Genomic DNA, 18,696 nt, shown 5'->3' on the forward strand with positions numbered 1-18,696 from the left:
GGCGGAGCCGCTCTCGTGACTGCTCTGCTGTCTGGACGCGCCAGCGCCCCGCCAGCTGCGGCCCGGGGCTCAGTCCCCACAGCCGTTTAGCAGGAGGCTTTGCTCTGCCCAAGGGCCACAGGTGCGCGTGACTGTCGTCTAGAGTGTGCATCCGGCAGCCGAGGGCGCAGAACCGGGACGTCTCGCCCTCGGGGCGACTGCTCGCGCCTTCTTGTCCTTGTCGCGAACACTGCCCCCCCCTCGGGAGGCGCCCCACGACCCGCGCGATGAGTGCCAATGAGGACCAGGAGGTGAGTCCCGGGGCTGCACGCGCCTGTCCTCGCGCAGGCGCGGTGCCCAGATCCGAAGGAGGGCTGCTGTCCCACCCCATGCCCAGGTGGGACCTGGCTCTCGGACTAGCGGCCCGGCACGCGCCGTAGCTACTAGAGCGGACGGAGCCTGGCTGGGGTGCCACAGGTTGATCGGTGCCCTTCGAGCAGAGGCCAGGCGCGCGTCCGCCTCTGCCTCCCCTCCCCCACGCTCCGCAATTTTCAGTTTTGCTGTCGGCCTGGGGTCCCCCGAGGTATCTCTAATAGCAAGAAGGAGTGTCTTTGGTCCGAGAACCGGTGGATTTGGCTGGCCTTAAATGCCGTATATTGTTTAGAGCTTGTGAAGTGGAATATTTTATTAGAATCTGATCACCTTTAAATTCTAAATCTGTTGGCATGTAGGGAAAGCTAATTGAATTAGTTAAATCTCTGATGGAGGACAATAATGACTCTAGTGTCCCCTGGCTCTGGCAATATTGTCTGGTAGAATTTCCTACCCACCTGATGCTTTGTATCCAGTGTATACAAAGTCTATTTTGAGCATACATAAAGTTGAAGGAAATGCTGCGTGTCATCTGGAGAGGAACCTTCTAATTTGCAATGCGGAGGACGAAGGGAAGGTCTAAGAGGATTGCCCAGGGCCGCGCAGGGTAGATGTAATAGAATCTCTGGATTATAAATTATGTGTAAAGGACCCCAAATTCCAACAAGTGAGTTGCTATCTCAATCCATTCTTAAATATTCTTGCCAGGTGAGTTTCTAAGCCAAGACATGGACAGTTCTTACTGGGCCGTGTGGAGCATGTATTGTAAGGTTAGATTGTTTTTCCAGGACTGTTTGAGTTCTTGTCCTGCCACTGGCCTGGTTCACTGTCCCATCAAATTGTCGTTGACAGATTTGGCAAGCCTGCCTTCAATTTTTGTTCTTGTCCAGGTCATTAATTGAAATATAGGAAAACATTAAGGACAGTAGAAGTAGCACCGTATTTTGAGTCAGTTTGCTTGTTTCATTGTAATCTCAGTTATTCTTGATCAAGTTTGAACTTCTGTGAAAGTAACCAGAGAAATCTGTGGAACCTTCCTGGAACCCAGGTGGATACTTCGAGCCTTTCCCTCACCTGCCAGTCAAGTTACCCTCTCCGAGAAGGGCTGTTTACCTACCTGTACGTTGTTTTTTATGTGCTTGTTAGGTCCTGGGATCCACTTCTTCCTCTCTGGCCCAGGTCATCGCAAACACTTTCTTTGACAATCCGTTCTAAAATTTTGTCCACATAGATCGAATCCACCCATCTTCAGTTGGTAGAATTCATGATGTGCATTTTTTTAAATTAAAATACGCACCCAAGTGCACAGTCATTCCTGGCTTCTCTTCGCAGATGTTCGTCCATAATCACAACAGCAGTTGGGTCTTCTCCTCCATGAGCCCACAGTGTTCTAGGAAATATTTCCAGGCAAGGGTCTCTAGTTACGTTTTCATTTGCAGTCATTTTCTCCATCTTGGGAGGGATGCTTGTCGGCCTTTTTCTAACTTTTATTTTTTCAGAGTACTTTTTTATTGTCCTTACATGTTTTTTCAAGTTTTGTATCATTCTGTGGAAAGGATTACAAAGGTGAGATATGTAAGTAATGTTCCTTCTAGCCCAGGCTACTCTTTAGCAGAGTGATAAAGGATGCATGCTCTGGAATTTCTTCAAACCAAATCTTTTTCCCTCTGCCTCCCCACCCTGACCGCGGTAGGAAGGAGAAAATAGTGAGATTTTCTTCACAGGATTGATGTGAAAATTCAGTGAGATGATACACTGTAAATGCTTGGTGGTACCTGGCACGTAGTTTCAAAGTAAGTTATATCGTGTATATTATAAACATCCAAGACCAAACAATTCAGTCAAGTTTTACATAGTAGAGTGGGCTTGACTCAGAAACTAGAGACGCTCTACTTCTCCTGCACGTATTCCACTGAACAAAACTCCTGTGCCTCATGTCTTTCAGATGGAACTGGAGGCGTTACGTTCTATATATGAAGGAGACGAGAGTTTCCGGGAATTAAGTCCAGTTTCATTCCAGTATCGGGTAAGACGTGGCGTGAGTGGGACCACTTTGCTAGAAAAGGCTAAAGGTTGCTAAAAATGCCAATTTTGTCTTTCTGAGTCTACTACTCTTTTTACTACCCTATGATACAGTCAGGAAAAGTTGATATTTTCTTAATTCTGTGTGATCAACAGGTCTGAGTAGTTTTGACATATGTGAGATGTTCATTTATCTCCATCATGGAAGTTGCTCATTACTGTTTTCATCATGAAACGGTATCACTATTTTATTTTGTAAACAAATAAAAAACATTTATCCAAATGATTACAAGAAGTAGTGGTTTAGATAGAAAAGTTTTCTGTAATGATAGTTTATTATAGAACTATCACAGGAAGTCCCTTCTTTATAGTGGCCCCATCCGGATCCTCCCTTCTCTGCTCCACTCTCCCCAATTCGTTGTGAGGCCCCCCCACCCTGCCCCCATGTAGATGCCACCAGAGACTTGTGACAGTCGAAGTCTGTAACAGAATTACGTTGTAGGCCCTTCTCTTTGACTCAGACAGCCCCCCAGACTTCCCAGCCACTGCTGCTGCACCTTGGCAGATGGGGGGCTGAGCCTCTGCACCTGCTCAAGCGTCCATGTGATGCTCCCTCAGTTCTTTACTGAGCGCAGTGTGCAGGATGCTATAGGGCATATGTATCAGGTAGGATGGATACTCTGATATGACCAGGAGGGTGTGTTTGAGGGAATGAAATTGAGGCTTGGAGAAGGTGTGTTGGGGGTCAGAGGCCCTGGGGTGCAGTTCTGGCTGTGTTCTTGTCGGCCCCTCGGTCCCTACACAGACAGGTTGGTAGCCTCCTAGGTGATCCTCCTCCCCCGGGGCTTCCTGTAGCCGCCCACACACACAGCACCACCAGGCCCCACCCACTGCGGGTCAGTCTCTGAACACGCTGTTAGATGCCCCGTGCCTCTCTCTGTCAAGGTTTCTCCCCAGGTTTCTCTCGTCTGTACAGTGGGGGTGAAATTCCTCAGCCTGACACTCAGGCCGCCCCTCCAAGCTTCCCCAGCCACTGCCATCCACTCGATACCGTGGCTTGTTAGTATCGTGTTTGTGTCCTGTGTCTTTGGCTTGTCCTTTGCTCTTCCCCCACCCCTCACCCATCAGCCATCCTCCCTCCCCTTCAGTACCTAACTCAGGCCTCCCCTGTGACATATTTGGGCCATGTCTCCTATCTCTTGTGCAATTCAACGCAGAATTGACCATTGCCCATTTCTTCGTACTTTGTTCCGCCACTTTTGAACTTTTAGTCGTCCTCCATTGTAGTGATTTCACAGATGCCCTGTCTCCCTTGAAGACAGGAGTGGCCTTGTCTCTCTCTCTCTGCTGATTTCGGTTCTGAGCACCGTGCAGGGAGGGCAGCTGCTTTCCACATGCACCTCGAGTAAGGACCGAGTGACTGCACGCAGCAAGTAGCCTCTGTCATCTTCCAATCATCTCTATATTTAAAATGCAAGCATATGGGTCTTTAGCTCGAGCAATTACTTAGTCAAGGCAGACACTGAAATACAGGCTTAAACCAATGATGGCCCTTATGGGGATAGCAGCAGATGCCTGGGTTTATTTGTCATCATTTCCAAGCCGCATCTTACATTGTTATGTGTGATTGAGGGTGAGGGTTGGAAATAAAACAGCAGTTGTCAGAAAATAAAGGTGAATCAAGTAACAATTTGGGGGTGAAAAATGTAATCGTATTGCTGTTGTTTAAAAATAAATATTTTCAAGGAGCAGCACATATACTAAAAATATTACAGAAGAGACCGGCATAGCCCTGTGTGGGAACGAGACGCTGATTCATGAATCATTCCATAGTTTGAGTAGAAAGCCACCAGTTTGCAACCACCAACGTGAGGGCTATTTCATCAGGATCATCGTCAGGATTCACCGTCATCAGGATCATGAGCGGACGCTAAAACCTTTGGGTGAAAAGTTGTTGAGAAACAAGGTGCACGCATAGATTTACAGTGTCGCCCCACAGATTCCTTCTTAATCACAAAACGAAAAAGATGCCTTTGCATTGAAGAGATCCGGAGACTTACCTCACCCAGGCGATCCAACGAGTGCAGATGCCGAGGACCTTACGTGCCCCCTGCATCGGCTGTGGGGGGTCCACATCACCTGTGGGCCTCCTTACCGAAGCCCCGTGATCTGGATCTGAACAGAGGAGACCGCCGGGCAGTCCTGGTCTGGGGGCCTCAGGCCAGAAAACTCGCCTCGATTCTCTTTGTCATAAAAGACCTTTAAAAGTCAGAGCACAGGGCTAGAGACTGTTCTAAACTAAGGCAGAACTGCATGATCCGCAGTCCTCGGTGGAGTTTGGCTTTGTGGTTTGAGGAGGCAGTTTATGAAAGGACACTTTAGGTGTGATTGGGGAACGTTTAATGTGGATTATGAGTGGGGTCATCATGTTTTGTAGCAGGGTTAAATATCCTGGGTGTCAGAATGGTGTCATGGGTACAAAGACCAATAGCCCTATTGTTTGGAAACTTTACCTGTAAATATCTGCAAACATTTTCATGGTGTCTGCAATTCAGTTTCAAGTGGTTCAACAAAAACCAAAGGAAAAAGGTCTCACGCACATGTAGGGGGCGGGGCACGGTCCTGTAGTGGAGAAGGAGGAAGAGAAGTAGGTTGTTGGGAACCACCCTGCCTGCTTTCAGGAGCCACAGCCTCCCACGGCTGTGGCTGAGCAGAATGCCCTTCGGGACATAAGCTGCTAAGGAGACAGAAATCTGTCCCCTCTCTCATATGCCCCTGCTTGGTCTGGGCGGATGACTGGTTAGCCAGTGACAGGTAAGATTCCTCAAGGGAGCAACAACCTAAGACAGGCATAGTCACTAAGGGACCACCAGGGAAAGACTTAGGGGACTTTAGAGAAGGGATGGCAGACCTTCACCCCTTGACTTTGTTACAGCCTGAGTCCTCACTCTGTCTGTAAAAAGTCTCCTAATCTCTTTGCTGCCTTGCTTCCCTGCCTGACTCAGGCCTGCAGCAGTGCCTCCAAGGGTGCAGCCCTGTGCTGGAACAGGCAGTTTCCGGGGTGATCAGGCCTGAGAAAGAATGCATAAAATCCTGGGAAACCTGCTCTGCTAGGAAGGCCCTCAGGCTATGCATACTGAATGTTTAGGGTCCAAGCCCAAAATGAGTTAATTTCTCTAGGTTTTAAGGCCAATTGGCGCCACTCTGTCTATCAGATCCTGACTCAAAAGGACCCTCAGGTCCCAGGAACGTTATCTGTAGACCACATTTCCTTTCTTTGATATGCATTCCTGTGCAAGCGAAACTCAGTGAAAGCCCAGGAAAAAAGGTACTTGGGGCTGTTCTCTGAGAGATGAGCCCGCCTTTCCTCCCCAAGCAGATCATGTGTTGGCAGTCATTTCATCTGCAGCGCTGGGGGGACACTGCAGGACAGGGTCCCCCTCAGTGGATAAGAGGAAAAAAGTGAGATACATTTAGTACATAAGATACACATCAGTGAGTGTTCAGTATTCTATTCAGTTTCTCTGTAAGATTACACATTTTCAAAATAAAAAGTTGGGGAGAGCAAAAGACACAGACATCGTTACAGTATCCAAGTGAAGAGGGCCCAAAGGTGCAACTTCCAGTTAAAAATAAGTCCTGGGAGTGTAGGGTACAGCGTGGGGACTGTAGGTAAAAACATTGTATCGTGTGTTTGAAAGGTACTAAGAGTAGGTCTTAGTAGTTCTCATTATAAGGAAAAAAATGTGTCACTGTGTGTGGTGACAGATGTTAACTAGACTGGTTATAGTGATCATTTCACAACATGCACAGGTACAGAATCGTTGTTATGCACCTGGAACTAATACCATGTTATATGTCAGTTGTACCTGAATTATAAATGAAGTAAGTAAGTAAATGTTATCCAGGAGTTGGCTGTTTAGCCTAAGGTGCTGTTATACTTTTCCTCATCTCTGTGCCTTTTTTTTCTCTAAACTTTACGTTTCATTTTTGAGTCTGTTGGAATTGTGCTACCAGTTTACTTGTTCCTAATGCTCCTAATGATTCAGCTGTAGGAAAACTGGAGACCGATTACTCCTCTCGTCCATTCTCTCCTTGTCCTTCCCAGTGGATGTTTGCCCTCAGGCAGCTCTGATGAAACAGCAGCCATCCGCAGAAGGCTGAGAGCCCGTGTGCTCGACCAAGAATTCCTCATTTTAAGGATCATCACTTAATATTCTGTCTCAGTGTCACTGGTTTATAAGCCTAAGATTTCCCTTTTTTTCAGATAGGTGAAAATGGTGACCCCAAAGCCTTCTTAATAGAGATTTCCTGGACAGACACGTATCCCCAGACACCTCCCATCATTTCTATGAATGCTTTTTTTAACAACACCATGTGAGTAATGTTTTGTTGTCATTGGGGTGTTTTTTTTTAACATTCCCTGCGGCTTTTCTCTTAGCGGTGCCTGTCTCCTGTGCTGTAGATCCTCAGCCGTGAAGCAGAGCATCGTGGCCAAGTTGCAGGAGGCCGTGGAGGTGAACCTGGGCACCGCCATGACCTACACGCTGTTCGAGTATGCCAAGGACCACCGGGAGCAGTTCATGGAGCACCACTGCCCCGCCACGTCCACCCAGGTGAGCGCGCCGCTGGCTCACTGGCACCCCCTTTGCTGCCGTGTAGCTTTGATCACTCGTCACTAATTTTTGCCAGCTGTTATTTTTCTAACATTTGGAAAGAGACTTTGTGTTAACCTGAGTTACATCCGAGTTAGATAAGAATAGTGGATTTTAGATCTCTTAGCTTCTATGTAACTTTCAAAATCATACTCTCCAGATTTTACACTTCCTATAAGAGTAGGATACTTCGCGCGCCCACCAAAACCGAGGTGTTGTAGAAACAGTATTTTTTCAAGTTTAATTAATCTCTTCAGAAAGCTCAGAAAGACTTTTTACATACAGCGGAAGTATGTATGAAATTTTATGAGGATTATTTACTCGTAAATAGTGTGTTGCCACAGTTCAGTTTGAAGGTATTGTAGCTTAACGAGACTGATTAAATAAGGAAAGTGTGTCTTTTCTAAAATTATGTAGGAAATAGTCATCTTTCACAAGCGTGAGTGTACTGGCCCCCTTTGCACCACGTTCTGCACTAAAAACTTTCCAGGGGCAGTGCCTGAGCGGTTCCGGCTTCCACGTGCCCAGAGGAGCACAGAACAGCTGGGGAGGCGCTGGGGTGGTAGCGGAGCTCAAGGACTGGGGCCCCAACCTCGTGGGTTCCGCCCTCAGCACCACGTGCTGGGTGACTTGGGCGGGTTTCTTGAGCTCACTGTGCTCAGTTTCACCCCCGGTAAAATGGCAGTTACGATGTATCAACCTTATAAAACTGGAGTAAGGGTGAAATGAGTGTGAAATGAACGCATTTCACAGTGATGTTTGCACCTCCTAAGCATTTTACCTCTTGCCTGCAATAAGCTCTGATGGTGGGAACTGAGACGACACAAGACACAGGGCCCAGGGGGTGGGGGGGCAAAAGGAGGTTTGCAGTCGAGTACACAAAAACGGAGCTTTCTCCTGTGTTACTTATTGTTATTTACCGCCCCCACCCCGCCCCGTATTTTGAACATTTCCTTCGTTCTTCAGGGAACCAGGATCATTAAGCAGGCACGTGTGATTTTTCTAAAGGCTTATTTATTTAAACTTCCAAACACTAGCAAGTGAGCTACACTGTAGGCTGACCCCGGAATGCGAGAGCTTCAGCTCACTGCTGGTGTCAGGTCTTCTCTCCGAGGGACCCGCCCGGACGGTGGCACTGATCCGTGCCCCCCGGTGTGGACTCTGGGGGGCAAAACGGAGCCAGTGTGCCAAGGGCCCCCGAGCTAAAGAGTGAAGATAGTGCCACAGGGTCCTTCCCTTCACAGATCTCAGCATCTTCAGCTCATTTCAGGACGTAGCCATATTTTGTGCCATTCTGTGAGCTTTAAGGCACAGATCTGAGAATTGTTTTCTCCTTCCAGACATCCATAAGCAATATCATCGCAGTTGAAACTCCTAATACAGCCCCATCAAGTAAGAAAAAAGACAAAAGAGAACAACTTTCCAAAGCCCAGAAACGGAAGCTGGCAGATAAAACAGGTTTGTGGGGGTTTTTTTCCTTTGATATCACAAATAGAGGCGCTGCTTGTTACCGCAACGCAGGTGCTTGGTAAGTGTGTTCAGAAGGTCGGTCTCCCCTCTTCATTCTCCGCACGTGTGGGTCGAGGCCGTGCTCTTCACAGATGTCTGCGGCAAACGTTACCCACTCCGCCGCAAGGCATCGCCCCCCAGGGAGGGGGAGGCCGAGTGGCAAGTGACTGTGAACGAGCGTGGACTCTCGGGAACAGTGGGGCAGCGCCCAGACGTGTGTCCTGCTTACACCCTCGCTGACTCGTGGGACTCTCCTGTCTGTGTGCTTCTGCAGCAGAGACGTGATTGTTGAGAATCTTTCAATATGCAGCTTTCAGGTGAAGTCTAGTATGCCTTTGGATCTGAGCACAGTAAATATTCTCAACGTTTTTGCCCGTAGCTGACTTTATGCAAGGACAGTAAAACTTGAGAGTAGAATTCCCATGTGTCTTAAGCCGGGGTTCTTTGGTAGAGACCTTGAAGAGAGTGTCGTAAACTCCAGCTCATACCAATAGTTTTATCCCTTTATATAGCCTGAAAATTTGCAAATTGGTATCAGTTGTTAGATCTTTTACCCAGTTCAGGAAGATGAGGACATGACCATGTGTGCCTACACATGTTTGTATACATGTACACAGAAACATATAGTTTACATCTGTGTGTGTGTTACTGGTGTGCGGTTACAGGCTGCTCTTAACTGGAAAGAACTGCTGCTTTCTTTTCCTTTGGTGAGGAGGTTTAAAATAACGCCCCTTGTTTTATAAAGTGTAGGCAGCTTTTTGGTTGTCTGTTTTATTCAATGTCCGTGGCAGAATAAAAAGACAGCAGCCCTGTGTTGGCCCTCAGAGTATGTTTGTGAAATTTTAACAGTCTGTGCAGTAAGGATCTGGGAATCCATTATGGCGGCGTCAGAGCGGCGTTGAAGTGCAGCGCCACCAACTGAGCCAGTAAATCGTCTGCTGCTGCAGTCTGTTCTCTGGAGTTTCCATTAATCGCTTTTTGGAATCCTTAGCATCTGTTGGTTCATTTCCTGCTGCTTCCAAACATAATAGCCTGAGGTGGTTCCCTTTTACTGCTGCCACCTCTGGGTCCTTGATGGTACCCACCTAAGAGTCGTTAGCATCCTGCAGTCCCAGGTGCAGGCGTGGGAGTCTGGCGTGCAGCCTGCGTTCTAGACAGCACTGCGGGCCAGCTTCAGCTGCCGGGATTGGCGATCTGCCTTCATGCCCCTCATAACTGCAACCGGTGGGGGAGGTTCTTCTTGGCAGGAAGGAGAAAGGAGCCATTAGCATCTGGACTTGAGCTCCAGTAATATTGCTTCTGTTCTGTAAGAATCAAGGAGTTGCTTTGTTTCTCTTACTGTAAAATTAATGTACTTGTTTTGAGTACAGATTTTGAAAGTCTTGTAAAGTGAGATATGGAGATATATCAAACATAAAGGAAATCAAGCCATTTTAAATTGAAGAGTGTTTAGGTTGTATGAATTTATTAAACTATTCTTTAAATTGGAGTATGCTATTCCAAGAACAAAATCACTTTGTAAATTGTAAGTTCTTATAGAAGGGTTGAGCTTATGTTCAAGCTCTCCTGGCAGATTAAAGCTCTATTTTTAAAATGTCAGGTTAATTAATGAATATTTTATCAGAGCACAGGAATTAATGAACAGTTGACCAGGTCTCCTTTTAATCTTGAAGCCAAACATCTGTTTGTAAGGCGTCATGTCCTGAGCCTCCCTTCCTAGCGTGAAACACTAACAGGTGAAACAGTGAACTGACACAGCCTCTCGCTGAAACAAACCATGACCTTGTGCAAAGCGGGAGAATCCTTGTACAAGAGCGTGACGCCGTAGATGATTGGTTTCTCTTCCTGGCATCACCCGCTGACCCCCGCGCTGCTCCCATGACGTCAGGTCTGGCGTGGGCACAGAGGGGTGTGGAAGGGCCCACCTGGGACCCCAGCAGGGAGGCCCAGGGAGAGAGTGCTTTCAGTCGCGGTGACGACAGACTAGGTCTTCAGCTTGGTACTGCGTCATTTCAACTTGTCTCTGTGGTTGTGCAGGGTAGTATGTGAATCTTATTTATTGGAATAGTAACTTAAAAATTACCGATTGGTCTTAACAATACGGTGGCTGTTCTCTGTTCCCTAGATCACAAAGGAGAGCGTCCTCGAGGGTGGAACTGGGTTGACGTGGTGAAGGTGCGTGACGTTTCTGTGCTGGCCTTCGAAACTCCTTGTGACTGTCACTGTTGAGTAACGAGTATTTTATCTTTCATTTTCTCCCCTTCAACATTCGGGTTCCACCGGGATGTCTGCTTCCTCTTTTGCCCTCAGCACGTAAGTATTTGTAGCTGCCATAAAGTATGCATGTGTGTGTAAGTTCATCTTAAGAACGGACATGCTTACCTATGGCTGTAAATTAGGGATGTCACGGAACATGAATAAACAAGTCACAGAAAGAAATGCTTTGATTTCTTAGTAGAAATTGAGTATTTTATTTAGGTTTGGGCCCTCGTTGTAGTTTCCCATCATTATCAAGAAAGATATACTGGTTGTATTGTTTAAAATTGTTTACTTTGCATTTTGAATTTTTCTGCCAACTCCTCTCAATGTTTTCCTTGCACGAATTGTAGCATCGAATGTATTAAACGGATACTTAACACAGTAAGTTACTCATCTTTGTAGGACTTCATGAAATGAGTTTTGCGTGCCAGTGAGTGCTGGTACCGTCCCCAGCAATGAATACTTCTAAGTAACATTTGTCAGAATTGTCTGATTAAGATGATAAATCTCACATTTTTTAACACAACAGAAAATTTTAGAAATTTAAAAAAAAAGAGTATGTTTGTAATGGAAGGCAGAAGAGAAGCCATGATTCATTTTATAAATGGCGCCTGTGTACGTTCTTGGTTCCGATCTATATTTCGGAAAGCTTCCAGGGTCCCCCCTTTGTCCCGTCAGGTGGTATTTGCAGAGACTGTTCTCGGCGCAGTGAGAGGTGGTGGAAGCCGGGGGAGGTGTCAGTTATTGAGCCTTGTTGTCTCTTGTGGCGATAAATGTTTACTGTTGCTACGAAGCGAACATAATGAATTCGATCTGATAACTTACACTGGATGAATAGGTCTTCTGTCTTCTTTCGTAGTTGAGCAAAACCGGCTCTAAAGATGATGAGTAGCGCTCGGGAATCGGAACAAGGGAAGAGCGTCCTTCGGAAGTAAACCAGTTCACAGTCAACGGGGTTCACAGTCTTTTGTCACCCATTTCTGGTATTGAGGTGGCTTTTTATAAAACAGCTTTTTTTGTATGTTTCTTACGTAAAAATGTTTTAAGCTGAAAGTTCATGAAGAGATTTGGTTGTATTAAATTATTTTCACAAACTTGCCTTAATAAAAGGTGACATGTTACTCTTCAGTGTGCTTCGGAAACCTTTTCCGCTTTGTCAGTGGACAAATACAGAGGATAATTAATTGGTGTTAATTTGTGTGACCTTGTTCTGGTGGATGTGATCATTTTTTTAAAGTACGAAGCCCTTTGCAAGAATCTCCTGCCCCGGGGGAACAGAACGTGAGTGAACAATTACTCCGCAGCACAGTCCGTAATGACAGGCTTCTTGTCCTAAGTGTCCATCTCTTTTCCCTAATTACTGAGGCATCAGTTGCTTCAGAGAAATTTAGATACTGGTATTGGAGCTTTACACATCATATTCTTCATAGTTCCTTTCTTCATTTTTCAAGAGTGAGCGGCTTCTCTTTAATAAGTGAGCACTTGTGTATACTTTCCCCTTGGTGTGGGTCTCACTGTCTGGTCGTGGCCGCTTTCCATGGCGCGTGGACGGGGGCACTCGAAAGCACGCCCAGTGGGAACACAAGAGAACACCCGAGCGTGCGCGCTGGTTCCTGCTGGAACCCCCTCTTCGCCGCGGGTGCCACGATGGGAGGAAAAGATGCCTTACTGTTTCACTTTTGTATGGTTGGAGGCAGTGGTTTTAATCAATTTGTTTCTCCGCTACTGTGTATTTTTAGTTGCCTGGTAATTGAGGTCTTCTAAATGATTTGACATGAACCCACATTGCAAGTTTTGCTTCAAGTATTCAAGTGTATAGCTCAACCCAAGCATCTTTGTAATAATAGACAAAGTATTTCAAATGCTCAACTGTGGCACTTGCTGAATTTTTTTAAAGTCATCAATAGAGGAAACGCTCAGTGCCATTTTACCAGGGAGTCATTGGCATCTCCATGGGATTCAGAGTGACGCTGTGACATCCCGGGGGGGCAGTGGGGACGGCTCTTCCTGGGTTCCACCTGTGCAGCTTGGCTGGCTCAGCACGAGTGCGGTGGGGCTCGTGTTCACGGTCTTCACCAGGTCAGCATTGCCTGCGGTTAAGTCGTTCGAACTACAAAGTCAGTGTAATTATGGTGAAGAAGTTCATTCTCATTTCTACAAGCTGAGTCGCATTTTATTTCTTAAAATAACATGATAGAAACATTAAAATCCCAGGCCACTGAAGTACGGTGATGTTCGTTTGGGGTTGTGTGTGTGGTTTTTGTCCTGTTGATCCACTTGTTCTTTTTAAAGAAATAAACCGCTCTGTCTGCTAGTGGGGAAATGCTTTGTTTTGCTCTGAAGAGTCTGAAGTTGTCCAAGTTTATCGTGGTTCATAGCCTACAAAGAATATTGCTAGTAAAATGCCAATGAACTATTTTTACTCTTTTTATATGAAATGACAGATTCCGGGGGTGTTGGTGGCGGCGGGGACTCTGCCTTCTGTGAGTCCCTTGCACGTTCGCTCATCCATCTTGCCATCACTGTTAACACTCCCGAGTGTATTTTCTCAGGCTCTGTTTACTAACAGTTGTATGGAATGACGTAATTAATAAGCAATAAAATCCGAATTACACTCGTGGTTTTCATGTTTTATTTCAAATGACTTGAGGGAGAACCGTTGATTTTATCGTATAAACCTGCCTAATCCATGGCACAGGGTATAGCCTCCTACCAGAAACTGTTCAAACTGCTGGATTAAAAATATGTTTGGAACAAGCTGACAACGAGGTAAGGAATCCCCAGTCTAAAAGATGAAAGTCAGAACGTAGAGGTTAAGGTCAGCTTTTGTTTTGGAATTTCAGAGGTCCCAAAAGGTGGGAGGTGAAGTCCAGGGTTGGTCCGGTAAGTAGCCTGCCTCTCACGCACACAACCCGCACCCCCACGTGCGTAAGTATCCCCAGTGGGGACCCCGGTATCCCCAGTGAGGAGGTGTCTTGTCTTGAACTTTGTTGTTGGAGGGCTAAAATGTAAACATACACACATGTACTGCCCTGACCACTTACAGTGTGTCAGCTGTGACTTGGATCTCGGGCCAAAGTCCTGCCCGTTTGATCCATCTGAAGAAACAGCCAGGATTTTTAAGTGGTACCAAGCAGGTAAGTGCCCCTTGGCAGTGTGGGAGTGACCACAGATTTGCTCCATAAAACCCACCCTCCAAAAACGCCCCAGATAGAGAGTCCTTGGGATGTAAACCCACAGCCAAAACCCACAGTACACAGGAGCAAGGCGCGGTGAGAGCCTGCTGAAGAGAAATTTAGGGAGTGAGAGCCTCAGGGAATTATCGACACTACACAGACTCTTAAGCATTCAGGACAAACTATTATCAAGTAGATTCGGAAGAGAACCCAACAGAACTTCTCAAAGGGGAAAATAAAGTCAAAGAACTTACAGATGAAGTATTGCTCGCAGTGTATAAATACCCTGTGGGATGAAATTGGATTTTGGATTTTCTCCTCTTTTTAAAGACTTTACTTATTTTTAGAAAGGGGAAAGGAGGAGAAAGAGAGGGAGAGAAACATCAATATGTGGTTGCCTCTCACACGCCCTCTAATGGGGACCCGGCTCGCAAGGCAGGCACGTGCCCTGACTGGGAATTGAACTGGTGATCCTTTGGTTTGCAGGCCAGCACTCAATCCACTGAGCCATACCTGCTAGGGTGGATTTTCTCTTTTTGATTATAGCATTAGCATCTCAGTCATTCCATGTCATTTCTTCACAAGACTCAACATTTTATGTTATTAGAGGGAGAGAAACTTTGATTGGCTGCCTCTCACATGTGCCCTGACTGGGGGCCAAACCTGCAAACCAGGCAAGTGCCCTGACCAGAAATTGAACCAGCAACTTTTTGCTTTGCAGGACAATGTTCCAACCAACTGAGCCACACTGGTCAGGGGCACAGGTCCCCAACATTTTAAGTGTCTCATACTCCACCAACTGAGCCAGGTGCCTAGACCCCAACATTTTAGATCGGTTGAGTGGTTCACGCCTTCACAAAGCTGCCGACACTGTAGATGTGCCCCCTGCCCTGGACCCTGTGTGACAATCCTGTGACAATAACAAGGAAGTAAAGGATGTATGACCCAAATCCCAAAGTGTTTGTCAGGCTGCAGTGTGGGATCCATTAGCGACCAGGTCATTAGGGACTTGACCAGCAGTATTCAGCAGGACAAAAGAGGAGGATCTAACAGAAAATGCCAGTGTATTCTGCATGGGGTCAGGGTATTGGGGGGGGGGGGTACCGTGTAAAACTGATTTCTCAGAGGAAGTAACAGTGAACGGGTTTGAAAGCCGTGGATCAGAGCATGCAAGATGGAACAAATTTTACATGAAGACTTATTTTTTTAAATACAACATGCCATTAAAAATGTGAGGAACATTCATCATTGATTTTGTGTTTTCCCTGACAACTGATTCCGTAAAGCTATGTTGCATAGTGTAACGGGAGGAGCGAAATGTTTGATTTCGAGGTAAATCCTTCAACAGCTACACTTGCAGTAACGAAAATCCTTGCCTGACGGGTTTTGCTAACGTGACGACCTGAAGAGAATGTAGAAAAGCAAATGCCTGAATAAATACGTAGTTTCAATGATGTTAGTTTCTTATTGATAAGAACCAAAAATAAGAAAATTAGCTCAATTAGCCCACCATTTCTAGAGGAATTACTGTTTTCCTGCCGAGTTTCCCGTATAAATCTAGCTTCCAAATTAAGTTGTCATAATCGGCAGGTGGCGGCGATAAACAGGAAACATCGCTCCCCTGTGCGTTTCTCCCTGTTCTTCTGCTGGTGTCTGGGAAGCGTTAGGAGACCTTGCGTGTTTCTCCGAGGCCTTCTGGAGCTGTCCTGTCCTGTCCTTTCCTGGGGCTTCTGCAAAGAGTGGGCCCGTGGGGACACCACCGATGTTTCAGGAACAACCCACCTCTTAGCCCAGTGCTCTCCCCTGTCTTTAACAAAAGAGAACGCAACTTAGGAAAGGAAGAGGCTGCTCACGGGGCAGGGGCGCTGGTGGAAACATTTTCGCTTCATACTTCAGTGCTTGGAAATCAGCCCTGGAAGGGTTGCTATCAGGACAGTTTTTAGCGTATGGACAGAGAGAAGGAGCAAGGTTTTCCTTTAATAGGTGGGATTACAGAGGATAAGCCTGGCCGCACGTGGCCTGAATGAAGACTTTGCCCCGCCCCTACGGCAAGGTGCGCAGGGACCCTGGATTCTGCAGAGGGCCATGGGTGTCCCGAATCACTGTCACACCATTTGTGAGGGAACAGACGGGGGTTTGGACGCCTGTCTCCTGGGACAATAATCCCTCGGAGGTTTCAGTAGAAGCACTTTATTAATGTCTACATTCTTTTCATTGTCTATTTTGTATTCTTAAAATCACTTTTTTAAAAGTTCTACCCAATACAAAAGTGAAAGAAATGACAAACCATTGACACCTTTTCCTCCTTTCGTTCTATTTCTCTAAAGATCAGTAAACCTTGAATTTGTCCATTTGCCATTTCAGGTGATTAATGCTGAACAGACCAACCAAATATTCCTGATAGTTTTAAATTGAGGAGTGTAAGGTATTTAGCATCTTCGTGGCAACTGGGAAATCGTGGAGTTTGGTGATAACGATGTCTGTCCATCTGCTGAAAGAAAAACTTAACTCCCACCACATGCTGACAGATGCCATCTGTTACATTTTCCCTTTGTTGCTATATTTTTTCTTTTGTATGGTGATGTTTTAAATTCCTAATAAGGAATTTAAAATTAATTATCCTTTTTATTTTTATCAGAGTCGTACACAGATGTAGTTTTAGATGTCAAATAGTTCTACGAAATTTTTAATGTAAAAAGATCATTTTCTCTGCCATGCTCCTCCTCCTAATTCCTACCCCAAAAAAGTAATTGCTTGCAACAGTGTTTAGTTCGAGCTGACCACAGCCCTGGTGCAGTCCGCTGCTGCCTGTGGCCTCCGCCCCCGACCCCACCGTGTTCCTGCCTGGTGGCCTTCACACTGGCTCCGGCCTCCACCAGGACTGTCCCTCAGATGGTCAGGGGTTAACTCGCTCACCTTCAGATCTTCACTCCAGAAACAGACCTAAATAGATGTGGGAATTTGATACATGATGGCTCTGTAGAAAACATAAAGTCTTCGATACATGGCATTAGGACAACTGATAAAGCCACTGTGGGGGCGTGGGGGGGAAGGCATTCCTCCCTCACACTTCACATCACAGACACTTCCAGACAGATCAAGAAAAAGGAAATGTTGGAGATGCTCAAACATGTGAGTTCAGGATGAGAACACCTTCCTCAACTCTGAGGCCATTAGAAAAATATGAAGCTTGATGACATAAAAGTAAAAAATAGATCTGCATTTAAAAAGTCCATAAATAAGAACAAATGTCTTTTTCTTTTTGGAAGAAAAACTACTTTCAATAAATATATTATATATGTAAAGCTCTTGGAAATTTTCAAGAAAAAGAACAACTTAATAGAAAAATGAGCACAGTATGTGACGGTTTCAGAAAAAGAAACGCGACTTAAAAAGCTGTTCACTCACAGGATAAATTAAAATGGTGGTAAGATTCTGTTTTTCTCTCATGCAACTGACAGCGACCGGAAAGCTTGGTGACACCATTTATTTTCAAAGATGTGAGGAAACCTGTTCTACCACCAAGTTTTTTGACTGTACGTTGATACGATCTTTGTGACAGTTTGGCAATGTCTATCCAACTCAGCCAGGCGTGTGGTCCAACGGTTCCGCGTCTCGGAATCATTCCCACTTCTGTACTTGCTGGGGTGGGAAACATTGGTGAGCACAGGTGATGTCCTGAGTTATCACTACCTGCCCCCACTCAGCACCAGTTAGTGTGTCCAGGCCTCTCCTGAGCAAAAGGCACCAGTGGGACTTGGGACCCAGTTAGAGGCTGTGCGGCCGATGAAAAGAGCGTTTGCATCAGAATCAACTGAACATATTAGAATGTATGTCCTACCACACTAGGCTTGTGAATTTAAGAAAAGGATTCTTCTCAGCCTCAATTACTTCAACTACAAAGTTTGGGGACCCTTCCCATCCTTGCTGAGATGCCCACCTGCCCGGCCTTCCTAGCCTCTGCCCCTGAGCTGGGAGTCACACAGGCCACCGCAGGGGGACTGCCAGGCGCCCTGCTCACCCCACAGGCCGGAAGCTGGCTGGTTAGCTCTTGCTGTACTGGGTGCTGAGCCTTTGGCGAGGCTCAGCCCCTGTACCTCTCATCACAGTAGGCCCCCCTTGTCCATGATTTTGATTTGCATGGTTTCAGTTACTTGCTGTCAACCGTGGTCCAAAAATATTACATGGGAAATTCCAGAAATGCACAATTCATAATTTTTGAGTCACATGATGTTCTGCATAGGGTGATACAATTTTGTGTCCTGTTCTTTCCCGTTCTTTCCCACCTGGGGAGTGACCCCTCCCTCAGTGCAGCGTCTCCACGCTGTGGCCACTCCCTGCCCGAGGGTCACTCAGGAGCTGCGGTCTCTGAGCCTGGATCACCTACTGCAGTAGCACCGCGCTTGTGTTCAAGTCGCCCTTATGTTATTGTTAGAATCATTCCTTGAGATTATCATTAATCTCTTCCTGTGCCTAATCTATCAATGAAACTACATTATAGCTATGGATGTGTAGGAAAAAACACAGTATGGAGAGGACTGGGTACTCTCCGCGGTTTCAGGCATCCACGGGCATCTTGGGCTCCTCCACGGGATGTCGGTCTGTCACACTGAGCAGCTGAGAGGAATTTACTCCCTCACCCTGGCCCACGGGGTCCGGTTTGTGTCCAGCAACGATGGAGCTAGACAGGTTGATCGGCTTGCTCCCTTCTCATCTCTTTCGGA

At 46.3% G+C, this 18,696-nt stretch overlaps 1 protein-coding gene across 3 annotated transcripts; it reads left to right on the forward strand.

The window, feature by feature from the left end:
* The first annotated feature begins 8 nt into the window (after nt 1-8).
* On the forward strand, nt 9-13,410 carry RWDD4 (RWD domain containing 4). Of its 3 annotated transcripts, none has more exons than XR_008390611.1 (7): nt 9-290; nt 2,297-2,377; nt 6,641-6,750; nt 6,839-6,989; nt 8,369-8,486; nt 10,663-10,850; nt 11,656-13,410. XR_008390611.1 is itself a non-coding variant. In XM_037128846.2 (7 exons), the coding sequence occupies exons 1-7, from the start codon at nt 267-269 to the stop codon at nt 11,686-11,688; spliced, it is 567 nt and encodes a 188-aa protein (XP_036984741.1). In that variant the 5' UTR covers nt 9-266; the 3' UTR covers nt 11,689-13,410. The 3 variants fall into 3 exon arrangements, 1 of the variants encoding a protein (XP_036984741.1); XM_037128846.2 differs by having other exon boundaries at nt 10,663-10,712; XR_008390612.1 differs by lacking the exon at nt 9-290 and having other exon boundaries at nt 2,294-2,377; nt 6,645-6,750.
* Nucleotides 13,411-18,696: the final 5,286 nt, after the last annotated feature.

Source organism: Artibeus jamaicensis, unplaced genomic scaffold (genome assembly GCF_021234435.1).
Source record: "Artibeus jamaicensis isolate MK-2021 breed Jamaican fruit bat unplaced genomic scaffold, CSHL_Jam_final scaffold_833, whole genome shotgun sequence".
Taxonomy (NCBI): domain Eukaryota; kingdom Metazoa; phylum Chordata; class Mammalia; order Chiroptera; family Phyllostomidae; genus Artibeus; species Artibeus jamaicensis.

Bases quoted from the DNA above. Each gene is read 5' to 3' on its own strand.
- RWDD4 (XM_037128846.2), top strand. From the start codon at position 267: ATGAGTGCCAATGAGGACCAGGAG. The intron at 2,378-6,640 runs GTAAGACGTGGC...CCTTTTTTTCAG, and splicing joins CAGTTTCATTCCAGTATCGG to ATAGGTGAAAATGGTGACCC. The intron at 6,990-8,368 runs GTGAGCGCGCCG...TTCTCCTTCCAG, and splicing joins GCCCCGCCACGTCCACCCAG to ACATCCATAAGCAATATCAT.